A 13,370-nucleotide genomic window follows, 5' to 3' on the forward strand; every position below is an offset into this window, starting at 1 on the left:
GGAGTATACACAGGAACCAACAAAGCTAGCCCACAAAAGGAAAAAACCCAAACAAACCCACAAGGATCAACCCTAAAACCCGAAACCCACAAGGAGCACCCATGAAACCCAGAGCCCCAAAAACAGAATAACCCCCATCAAACACCCAAACCAGCCCTGAAAGCACCCCAACCCAACAAAACCCCCATAACCCGCAAGAAAACCCAAACAACCCTCCCAAAAAAACACCCACAACCCAAAATACATATGAAAATCAAACTCAAAATACAAAGAAAACCCGAAATACAAGAAAGCAAACCCAAAATACAAAGAAAAGCCAGAGCTACAGGAAAAAAAAAAAAAAGAGGCAGTGGCACATGGAGCCACGTGCACCGGCGCGTGGAGCATATTTTATTAATGTCCATAAGAACAATTCTTATATAAAGTCTGTGCAGATTGACGTGAAATACAACATATGGCCTAATGCAGTCTCACTAGTGAAGAAGTTAAAATAAAAAACTGATTCTTTTATCAGAAACAGTCCAGATTGACCATTAACTAGGCAACCATCTAGAGAAGGCATAAGTTGGAGTGCACTCGTCCATGTGATTTCAATGGGCACAGTTCTAGACAAGAGGTCCCCTCAAGAGATATTGTTGATCCAACTGCAGAGTAAGTGGCCAAGATGCAGAACTAAATCTATCTTGAACAATCTCACCACATTTAATGCAGTCACAACAGTATTTTACTGCAAGGCACAACATGCACACACAAGCCCCATACCAAATCATTCAAACACTGGGCTCTGACCATTCCAGTTCATAATGGCCTAAAAGAGGTCAAGCATTATATGTGCACATTCCTTTGCTCAAACTCTGCAGTGGAGGCAAGCAAACCCTGGTAGGCACGGAGTTAGGAGAAAATTGCACTTTGACTCTAAACCAGAAGACATAAGGCTGGCCAAATCTCTCTCAGTTTCACACAATTATAAAAATTAATGAAATATAACATCATTTTGGAAGTTAGTTAGTTTGCATCATCTGAATCAAATTGCATAAAGAGGAATTTAGAGCCATGACCTAATAATGGTAATATTTTGTGTTGGATAGCCTAAATTCAATACCCAGGTGAGAAGAATTTTTTTGAAATTTTTTTTAAGTGTACTAGCAGGGTAAATTGAAGGAGAAAGTAATCCAAATTTAATCCAACATTTTATACTGGGGAAAGAGGATATTGAAAAATAAAGAATCTATGGTAGCAGAGTAGCAAAAATGTCTAATCTCTTCCTGATATAATTAAAGTTGTGTACCCACACACACACATCCGCAGAAAAGTAAACTACAATAGCAAAACTGTGAAGAAATGATGACAATAACATAGTTAACAAAGGCAGCCACATACAAGTTCATCCAGACTGAAATAAATTATAGTGAGCCTGTGCAAATAGTTGCTTAAAATAATTGTGAATTTGTGAAGAAAGTGTTGTGAAATAAATATACCAAACCTGTGCAAATCGTTGCTTAAAATAATCATAAAGCGTGTGTGGCTTCTGAGACAATATTGCCAATGGAATATCATCTCCCATGCAAAATGTAGGCTCCTTCCCTTGCGCAGCCATAGTCTCAATAACCATTTGCACATCTTCGCTTGAGTAGCCAAACGCCCTGGTCCCATCAAATACAAAAGTGAATAAGAACCATTCAAGATGGTGACTACTGCAAGAAATATCTATTTTTTTTATAAGTGAAGCAATCTTGTCACAAATACATAGAGAGGCACAACTTTAATACATAGGAAGTATACAAGATAACTCCCTAATCAAGAGAAACAGATGAACAAAAATTCAAAAAATCAGAAAAACTAGACAAAAGCAAGTTATGATGTGTTGCTATTTGTTGTGGTTTGCATGAAAGGTTTGGAGAGAAGGTAGAGGCTCGTTACTGTTACGTAGCCTACCTCAAACATCTTATTACATAGGTTTTGAGAAATATAAAAATGACCAAAATACCCTTGTACTCTAACCCCTAACACTCTTCTAACACTCCCCCCCCCCCCCCCCCCCCCCTTTTTCTTAAAGCTGGGGCATATATATCATATAAGCCTAGCTTGGAATAAACAATTAAATGAAAAATGTACTCAAAAAACAATCTCTAATACTCCCCCTCAATCTGGAACAGTTTGAAGCACACCATACAAAGACAGACTTACTAAAAAAAATGAATAAAATGCACTAAGCCAAACATAAACAAGCCGAAATTCCATAAAAAACCAACATCGAACGAAAATTCGCCGAAAACTTCAACACCAGTAGAAAACTCGCCGGAAAACTACAACAGGCGGTTGGATCTCGCCATAAAACACCAAGGCCAGTTGAATGTTGCCGGAAAACACCAATAACCGGTCGAAACCGACCACAAAACACCAAGGCCGGTCAGATCTCGCTGCAAAACACAGAGTCAATTGGATCTCGCCGCAAAACACCAAGGCTGGTTGAATCTCAACAGAAAACACCAAGAACCGGTAAGAAGCCAACGCCAAACAACAAGGCTGGTACGATCTCGCCAACCAACTACGACGATCACAATTTATGATGAATACTACCAAAAACAACGTTAGATTGATCATCAATACAACTAACAACAACTTGTAAACACTACTCTAGTACTCCCGTAGAACAACAAACCCGATGGTTGCTCCATGTAGCCCAATTAAGTGATAAACCACCTGAACCGATTAAGAAACCACTTGACCGAGCAAAAAAACAGCTGAATTAGCTGAAAAACTATCTGAACCAGTCAAGAAAGAGCAAGACTGGCCAAAATTGCACTGAACTAATTCTTGTAGAATTCTTGTATAACAATGCGTAATATCATCTTCCTACCGGAAGGGGGTGTTTCATCAATGCATCGCATGAAAGACCCTTTCTTTGTATGACTTCTCTTTCGCCTTAGGTTGAATGAATACAAGCGTTATACTAAAGTATTTAGGAAAGTGCAAACACACATGCATATGCAGTATCGTTCTGTAACACCGCAGACATCAAGTTCCAGAAAAGAAGCTGGCAGCTCATGCATTTTCTCCTCTTTGTATCACCACCACTTCAAAGAATAGTGAGCAGCATCTTAACCAACTTCATCCTAATCCCAGATTAAGCAATACAGTGTGAAGGTTTCATAAGAAGGATAGTTAATCTTGGTAATTCATAAATTAAGAAATCCTCTCTCTCTTTATTTATCAATATAAGAATATACACTTTACTGCTATTTGCACAGGAGATAATTTGCAGGCCAAAATCATTGACTGGGTATTTGCATATGCAACACGATGCCAGAGAAGTTCCAAACCTTGACAAAAAGCTGGGCTGAACAAGGCTGAAGGAAATGAAATTCTATTGTAAGCTTAACATTTCTTGCACACGTCCAATTCCTTTAGTAAATTTGTTTTCCGATGCATTTATTTGGCTTCCATAATTTCAGTAACCAGAAGGATTAAGCATTTATAATCATTACACCATCATTATAATTTTTTTGATAAGTGCAAATTTATTAAAAAACAGCGTAAGGCGCCCCTTGTACACACGGAGTATACAAGAAGCAACAGCCTCACCACCGACCCTACAAAAACAGCCCACAAAACAACTCAACCCTAAGCTCCTAAAGCTCCAATTATCATTATAATTGGAGCAAAAATGCAGAGTCCTTAGACATACATTGATCGGTAATCATATAGCTATGACTAGAAGTCAGATATGTTACAGCAGAGTAATACAGAGCTAATGGCATTTAAGAAAGAAACAGGCATAACAGCAATTGCACCACAATTCTAGAATGTAAGGGACATCTCCAAAAAGTTAATGAAATGGAAGACTCACTGTTGGTGTCTCAATATTGCATCATTATCCATAACTGTTGCTGAAAGGAAGTTCACAGGCTTCAAGGATCGTAAGTTTTCCTTTACCCACTTTCCATATGGATTTGACAAGGCTACTCGCTTTTTGACCTCCGTATTCTCATAAACCTGCAATTAAAATGTTTAAGATGAATAATGTCTAAGCACATATCCTTGAAATTTGGTGCAGCCTTTAGGAAAAATCCTCAACAATTGGGAAAAAATCTAAACTAAAAAATGAAGAATATTATAAGCCAACATCCTCTCATGACCAGAAACTAGAAGATATAAAACAGGGATCAAAAGCAGCATGCAAGTGAAGGCAGGTACACCTCTTGTTTCTATGGACACAAATGTTATCAATAAAAGTATAAAAGAAAAGAAAGGAATATCGCCACAACTCAATCAACAGATCCTTATAACTGGCACCTAGGAATGCAATTACTATGGCCTATTCTAAAATCCTCAAAGATAGGCACCACACTTCCTACTATTTATGGCTTCAACCATATTCTCTTTGAGCAAACAGCAAATTCCGACATGAAGCATATGAACAGCCCAGTGAGCTTCATACAATAAAATACCACACTCTCACCAATCCAGCTTAGTGGAATATATGTGAATCATGTGATAGGGTTACTCGAGCTAAATGGTTTTCAAACTTTCCAAAAACTAGCTGGTTACTAGGTAATATTATTTTTTTATAAGCAATTCAATCTCATTGAAAAGCGCAAAGGGTTTCAATCCTCATACAAAGTATACAAGAGAAACCCCGTATTAGGGAGAAAAAGAAGAACAAAAGTCCAAAATATCATGAAAACTAGAAAAGGAAAATTTTTATGTGCTGCTATCCATGTGTAAAGGGATTTGAACATAATCTTTTTCAGCTCTACTAGTGAAGTCTCTCGATCTTCAAAGCTCATTGCATTCTGTTCTCTCCAAATACACTACGTTAAACACAAAGGAGCCAACTTTCAAACTTCCAAAATGTTACAGCATCCCACCTGAAGTCTCCAACTCACTAACAACTTTTTTTATTAGAAGTAATAATTTATTAAAAAACGCAGAGGGGCGCAACCTTAGTACACAGGAAGTATAAAAAAGAGCCCCTAATCAGAGGAAAGAAACGAACAAGAAAGTAAAAAAATCAGCAAACGACATACTACCCGGGCTATGCGCCGACACCCAAAGATATAACATATTAAGCACATTTCTACAAAGAGCCCCAACCGTAACCTCCACATCCTCAAAAAGCCTAGAATTCCTCTCACGCCACAAGCCCCACAAAACACATAAAGGAACCTGCTTCCAAATACGGTTAACAGAACCACGACCCAGCAAGGTGCCCCAACCACTCAATAAATCCAAGACACTACTAGGCATAACCCACTCCTCCCTGAACAAACTATAAAAATAACTCCAAACCCGTGCCACGTCACAATGAAGAAGAAGGTGATCAACGGATTCCCCATGCTTCTTACACATAACACGCCACTCCACCAATACTACGCTTACGTAAATTGTCATGTGTTAAAATCTTTCCTAAAGCCGCTGTCCAAACAAAGAACGCCACCCGCTTCGGAGCTTTAACACGCCAAATACCCTTCCAAGGAAAATAAGCCTCCTCGTGACAAACTAATGCTTTATAAAAAGTCTTCACTGCAAAATTCCTCTTCTTAGAAAGATTCCACACCACCCTATCATCCTCTCCATGCATAAATCCGAATAGAGTATAACTGTTCATAGAAGGACATCACCATCTCCACCTTCCAATCCTGAGCATAGCGCGTAAAAAGAACATTCCATTGAGTCACACCTCCTACCACAGACAAATTATCCACCACCCAAGCATTCGGAAAACAAGCAATAGAGTACAAAGCTGGATAGCATAGCTTGAGAGGCCTGTTCCTGCACCATAAATCATGCCAAAAGCGAATATGAGACCCCTCACCCACCTCAAAACGCAAGTACTTGGCTACATTATCCCACCCCCTTCGAATAAACTTCCAAACACTCACACCATAAGACCCCGTCACGGGTAAAGAACTCCGACCTCTTCTCACACTCCCATACTTCACCTCAATCACTGATCTCTACAAAGCATCACGTTCCTGCGAAAACCTCCACATCCACTTCCCCAATAAGGCTTGATTAAACTTAATAATATTACGAACTCCCAGTCCACCAACCTTGATTGGAGAACAAACCTGATGCCAATTGACTAAATGAAATTTAGTCTCATCCCCCATACCATTCCACAGAAACTCCATTTGAAGCCGCTCCAGTTTCTTGACTACACTCACAGGAATGGGAAACAGAGATAAATAATAAGTAGGAATACTGGACAGTGTACTATGAATCGACGTCACCCTACCACCCTTGGATAAATAAAGCTTTTTCTAACTAGCCAACCTTCGCTCTACCTTCTCAATAACCCCATTCCAAATAGAAAGATTTAAACGACGCCCCCAATGGCATACCCAAATATGTCATCGGCAGAGATCCAATTCTGCAACCCAGAATATGTGCCAAAGACTCCACATCATCCACCTTGCCAATAGGGACCAATTCAGATTTGCCTAAATTAATCCTCAACCCTGACACCGCTTCAAAACATAAGAAGGTACACCTCAAATTTTGAACATGCTCGGCCTGAGCTCCACAAAAAATTAATGTATCATCAGCAAACAACAAATGATTCACCACTAAAACTTCATTATCCCTGATGCCCACTGAGAAACCAGGCAACAAACCTTGGAGCATAGACTCATTCAACATATAGCTACAGAAAAACCACCTGCTCCCGACCGCTCACTTGGAAACCGCACCACATTGAAGTCTCCCCCAAAACACCACGGCCTATCCCACCAACTCATTAATCCAGCCAACTCATCCCACAACACCCTCCTCATTAGGCCCATACACACCCCCAAACGCCCACGAAAAATTGTCATCAGTGTTACGCAATGAAACAGCTAAGGTATACCGTCCCACATATTCATCCACCTTCTCCATCGCCCTCCTATCCAACATAATCAAAATTCCACCTGACACCCCACTAGCCCCCATATAACACCAATCTACATGTTGGCATCCTGACAAATTGCGAACCACCGCTCTAGAAATGGCTTCCATTTTTGTCCCCATCAAACACACCAAATCAACCTTCCAATCTCTAATGAGCCCTTTAATATGCAATCTTTTATCCAGCTCATTTATCCACCTTACATTCCAAGATAATATTTTAAGCTTCATTAACACACATCACGCCCCTACCCTTTCCTCTCCTTCTACTAGATTGCTCCCCTTTCTTATCATAGTTAATGGAGCAATCCAGCCGCTTAATCTCCCTTTGTCCTTTCACTCCTGGAGCTGCGGTAACCATAGCCAACGAATCAGCCAAGGAATGGACCCGCCTTGCTTCTATTAGTTCAAACAATGCCAACAGTTTATCTTCATATTGATCACATGACACTCCTACTAGTTTGTAGTAACCTTTCACTCTCTCCATCACCCATCTAGGCGACACACTCGAACTTGAGTCCTTGTCCATCTCCACTGCCAAAGGCATAACCGAAATTAGGCCAATACCTTCCAATTCATCGCCCACTCTACCCTCCACAATTTCAGAACTGAAACCAAATCGGATAACAATAGATGACAGCTCCTTTAAGCCCTCTAGCTCTCTAGGATTGCATGCATGACAAAATTCCTCCCCCCCAATACATCCAACTCCCTTCCTTCCTCCCAACGTAAGTTCAATCCTCTGACTTGGCTCAAGCTAGAACACCGGGTCTAAAACATTTGGATAAAAGCTTTCCTTCTCCCCCTTAGGTTCTTTGGTAACACCTCCACTGAACCCCAGTTCTCCTATAACTTTTTCCACAACCACACGGCTCAGTTCTTCCCCTGTGCCTTGGCTGAGTAGTCCCGATCCCCCGTTTTCTGCCTCAAGACCAGTAGACGGATCCCCCTCACAGCTAGGTTCCTCCACTTCAAGCTCTTCCACCACACAATCTTCCTCTTTCCTCTCCTCTGCCTGCTCAGACCCTGTAACAGTGCATGTTTCTTGCCGAACCGGGGAGCTCGACCCTGCCACTTGCACGCTAGAAAGCCCGACCTTCCCAAGTGCAGTAGCCTCCTGCTCTGTCAGCACCGCCCTGTCCGGCTAGAACGTTGGCACCAGAGGTTGCCGGGACACGTGCTCTGTTTCGATGCACATTTCCAGCAAACCCGTGGAACACGACCCTGCCAAGAGCACCCCTGTCAGGAAACCCATCCTTCCCGTCTCCATGTGAAAGAACAGCCTTCTCTGTCAGCTCCACCCTGTCCGGCTGAGGAGATGGCGCCAGCGGTTGCCGAGACACTTGCTGCCACTGTGTTTTGTCATCTTGCGTGGAGAACGCCTAGAATAGACAAACGTAAGCTCACCTTCATGCTTGTCTGTGGTCATAGGGTCCTTGGGTCTAAATCGTTCAACTTGGGCCTTATTCCCCTACCCCCCATCTTCTAGCCCACTTGAATCCGTTTTTTCATTCCCGCAGCCCAACTCCAAAAGGCCCAACTACCTCTTAGCTTCTTTCTTAAAATGCCAAAGGAAAGACTTCAATTCATCCAGATTCTTCGCCTCGTCCAAATTTTGCTTCAAGTCGTTTCCCATAATAGAACCAGCTGGCCGATTTGAAAACGTAACTCCCCTTTCTTTTGCGTGATCGTCGGCCTCAAGTAAAGAGACTGCCTTTTCTGGCTTCGTTCGAATGACCCTACTACCCCTGCCTTCAGCTGGAACCCTTACACCAGCCTCATCTATCCTCCTAGCACCACCGCATAGGACTGACCTTCCCAACGTAGACCCAGAACTTTCGGTGCTGCTTTCAGTGCTATAACAGTTTTCCTTCCAGCAGCTGTCTTGCCGGCCTGTTGCTTTGCATGATAGTCTGTCAACTTTTGAAATTGCACCCAAACATCCAGCCACCCCTTCCCATCGCTTCCTTCCGGAATCACCACGTAACTTCGCCGTCCTCCTCCACCATATTCTAACAGTTCGATGAATTGGTGATGCTTATTTTTTCTACGCAGCACCACATAGACAATGCTACCCATCCGGAACGTTCTCCACTTATCGTTATCTTCTTCTCCCTTCTTGGAAAGTCGTTCCACTGCTTGCATCAGCCAAACCAGGCTGGACCATCCTAAGATCACCGCCCGGAACAAGTGTCTACTCCTCTTGGCAAGCCTAACCCCGCCACTAACCTCAGACCAGAATTCAAAGGACTTCGAGTCCACGTAGCAATAGCCAAGATAGCCCAAACTGTCCCCGAAAAACTACCTATCAAAACTCACTCCTAGTTGAAGCAGAATTATGGTTCTACTCCTCCTCAAAGACCCTCACGCGCTACCCCTCATAGAGAGAGAGAGAGAGAGAGAGAGAGAGAGAGCAAATGCATATTACCTCACCAACAACTCTCTTACCCTTCTAGGCATAACTAAAACAACACCAAACACATTGAGAAGCAAATCCATAATTCTATTGCTACTCCACAATGACAAAGGTGATCAATGGACTAGACACTCTTCTTGCACGTACAACACCAATTTACTACTATTACGTTCCTCTTTCTCAAGTTATCCAAAATCAATATTTTTCCTAATGCCACCATCCACACAAAGAATGCCACCCTCAATGGAGCTTTAACCCTCCAAATACTTTTCCAAGGAAAAGAAGAACTAGTAGGAATGGATAGATAATACATGATAATATGACCACACTTCAAGCTTTGTCCTTTTGAAAGGGATCCAACATATTCTATCCTCACCTCCTTGCCTAACTTTGAGAGAATACAACTCTAAGAAAGAAGAGGACCAAATCCACCTCCCAATCATGTATTCGTTTGGAATGAAGTATTGAATAAAAATGGCGTAAACTCCTCCAATGTCCTCTCACGGTTCTCAAAACTTCTGTCATTCTTTTCCCTCCATAAATACCACAAAAGGCATGAAGGCACCACTTTTCACACAACAGCACTTCGAGTGCTACCAATAGACCACCAACAAGCATACAAGTCCACTACTTGTCTAGCCATAACCCAAGACAGCCCAAAGCGCCTGAAAAAGAAAGCACTTCATAAGGCACAAGCAACCTCACAATGGAAAAGAAGATGGTTTATGAACTCCCCACTCCTTTTACATATACAGCACCTACCGACCACAATGACGTGTCGCTTCCTAAGATTATCCAAGGTAAGGATCTTTCCTATGACTGCCAAACAAACAAAAAAGGCCGTCATCAAAGGAACCTTAGTCAGCCAAACACTCATCTAAGGGAAAAAAGAGCCATCGTTACAAACCATGACACTGTAGAAGAATCTAACATCAAACAATCCTCTTTTGGAAGGGGCCCACCAAAGCTTGTCTTCGCCTTCCCATCTCGCTCTAACTGAATACAACATCTTGAAAAGTGAAGCAAAGACATCCACCTCCCAATCATGTGCTTCTGAATAGATGTACCATAGGTCTCTTCATTTTGACATGGCACAGGAACCAAAAAATTTCTCACTAAACCCCTATAATTCTAAAACTGTTTAAATAGGAGGTTTTTGATAGGCAGCAGATTTGAGTTACCAACTTTCACTCAACTTTTTTCTAAATTTAACATGAATTCTAGAAGAAACTTTGCAGATCCATGCATAATTTGACAAAATGAATAAACAAATAGGATGCCATACAGGAAACAATAAGGTCAATGCTGACTTTTGCTACTGAAGAAGACGATACTTGAAAGAAAAGCTCCAAATGTTCTCAAAAAACACACAAGATAAATTAATTGTAATAATTTTAAATCAATGATGAAAAGAATCGCGAGTATTTTTATAAGTAATTTCAGAAGGCAAATTAAAAAAAAAAAAAAAATGTTCCACAAACGTGACTGTTCAGTAATTGACCTTCAATTTTGAAATTAAAAGATAGCCATCACCACTACATACAAAACCAACAATGTTGCAAAGGCACCAAGCAAAACCAAAATACAATTACGTGCATACCTGGCCACTAGGTAAATCAACAGTTATCATCATCCCTGGACCTAGACGGCCTTTCATTGTAACTTTCGACTCATCCATCGGCAGGACACCAACCTAATAAGAACAAAAGGGCAACATTAAATCTTAAGGTACATTGATGAACTCAATTAATAACCTCTTAAGAGATTCATTTTCTTTTTCAGAGAAGTTGAGACATATTCTTCCGCAAGAAAAGCAACAATGAACAATGTGGTTTTGTTGTTTGACTGAAAAACACAGTAAAGAATAAGACAACATGTTCTCATTAACTTTAAAAGCAACAATGAACAATGTAGTTTTCTGTTTGACTAAAAAACAAGGCAAATAATTAGACAATCCTTTGATGACCTGAGATGACTCAGCAAAAAGAGCCAAATCTTAGTACATTGGTGTCTAGGAAGCCAAGGAGTTCTAAAAGCCAAACTAGAGGCCAGTTCACCGTATCAGAATATGTGCTAGAATTATCCAAAATCATAGGGTACAGTTTCTGGTCCTTAATGCAGGCCAGGCATATCTCCTTTAATCAGTGTTTTTCACCACATCCTGTATAATAGGCCCGATTTTTCAGTTTGTCCAACACACAAGTCGAACCTAAACCTGATAATCTGAACATTAGGCGGATTTTCCATCTAACCTCTTACGAAAAATCATCTATATTAAAAGAATCAAATTAAACAAGCATATGGAACAAACCTCAGATGCAACATAAACAACATTGTCTGATGTCCGCCAAAACCTAGCAGGGCGAAGTCCATTCCGATCAAGACATGCCCCAACTGTTTTCCCATCACTGTGCCATATGAATTGGAATAGCAACAATCAGCAAGAAGAATGACAAGGTTTTTTTTTTAAAAAAAAAACAAAACAAAATTAAGAATGTCAAAGAAAACACAAACTAAATAATAGCACCGTCTAGATAGAAAATCTATCCTCCAAAAGAATTTTTTTTTTTTAAAAAAAAAAAAAATGCAGGACATAACATAATTATGTGTGGGTAATGCAATGCTGCTACTGTACAACAAAGGCATTCATGAAAAACTTCAATTCTTGATTTCACATTGGCTTTCTGCAACATAAATTGAACCAAAGAAGTGCAAAACAATAGTTTCCCAAACTAAAACTATCACTCCAAAATGATCAGGTATATTATGATACTGTGCACCAAATAACTCTTTCAACTACTCTTCCAGCTAGGTGGCTGCAGTTATATACCCTTATATCATCTGGCAGTACAGGTTCTGGCAGTAATGATGGTGCTATACTTAGCAATGGCCCGCTAAAAGAATTACATCCCCAATATTAACTAACTTCTTAATTCTACAATGACCTGCTATAGATCACTGCCATCCAGATTCGAACCAAAACTTTTTTTTTTTTGATAAGTAATGATAGTTTTATTGAAAGCGTAAGACGCCCCTACGTACACTAGAAGTATACAACAGGAAACACCTAACTAGAAAGCGAAAAAGAAGCAAGAAAATCAGCAAAGCTGATAGATAAAGGGTACAAATAAGCCATCGACCAGACATACAAGGTATGGAGAAACAACTCTAGCACCTCCTCTAGGGAGCTCTCTAGATTCTCAAAACACCTAAGGTTTCTTTCTCTCCAAATACACCAAAAAAGGCAAATAGGCACCATCTTCCAAGAAGTAGCGCTCCCAGATCTCCCAGACTTCCACCAACAAGCAACTAAGTCAAGCACACTCCTAGGCATGACCCACGAAAAACCAAAGCGGGAGAAAATGTTGTTCCATAGAGCTGAGGCCAGATCGCAATGCAGAAGAATATGGTCCACTGATTCCCCATCCCGCTTGCAAAGACAGCATCTATCCACAATAATTATGTTCCTCTTCCTAAGATTGTCCAAGGTAAGAATTCTGCCTAGAGCTGCCGACCAAGTGAAGAAAGCTGCCCTCGGGGGAGCCTGAGACCGCCACACACACTTCCATGGGAACCGAGTACCTCCAGCACACATCATAGAACCAAAATATGACTTCACCCTGAACACACCTTTCTTGGACGGGACCCATTTAAGACAATCTGCCCTCTCAAAATTCACCTTGGTAGAGCCCAGCACCTGGAAGAAAGAGGCAAAAACATCGACTTCCCAATCATGAGCCTCTCTAATAAAGCTCACGTTCCATTGAATGGACCCGCCCAAACTCTCCAAATTATCAGCCACTGACGCATCCTTCACCCGAGCAATGCCAAAGAGATCAGGAAACACTACTTTCAGAATTGAATCTCCACACCACAAGTCATGCCAAAATCTAATCATGCTCCCATCCCCCACCTCAAATCTAAGGAATTTGGAGAAATTCTCCCAACCTTTCCTTATAAACTTCCACAACCCTACCCCAAACGCCCCAGCAACCTCTCGGGAGCACCACCCACCCCACAAACTTCCATACTTGGAGTCCACCGCGACTCTCCACCAAGCATC

General features: G+C 41.2%; 1 protein-coding gene across 2 annotated transcripts in view; it reads right to left on the minus strand.

Annotated features, from left to right (window-relative positions):
- LOC133874360 (ferredoxin-dependent glutamate synthase, chloroplastic) overlaps nt 1-13,370 on the minus strand; it is a 49,431-nt gene that overhangs the window by 15,642 nt on the left and 20,419 nt on the right. For both annotated transcript variants that reach the window (XM_062312258.1, XM_062312259.1), the window contains exons 7-10: nt 11,619-11,715; nt 10,908-11,000; nt 3,851-3,996; nt 1,484-1,643 (exon numbers count right to left, since the gene is read on the minus strand). In XM_062312258.1, coding sequence (XP_062168242.1) covers nt 1,484-1,643; nt 3,851-3,996; nt 10,908-11,000; nt 11,619-11,715 — 496 coding nt within the window. The remainder of the gene's footprint in view (nt 1-1,483; nt 1,644-3,850; nt 3,997-10,907; nt 11,001-11,618; nt 11,716-13,370) is intronic.

This window comes from Alnus glutinosa, chromosome 7, assembly GCF_958979055.1.
Source record: "Alnus glutinosa chromosome 7, dhAlnGlut1.1, whole genome shotgun sequence".
Taxonomy (NCBI): domain Eukaryota; kingdom Viridiplantae; phylum Streptophyta; class Magnoliopsida; order Fagales; family Betulaceae; genus Alnus; species Alnus glutinosa.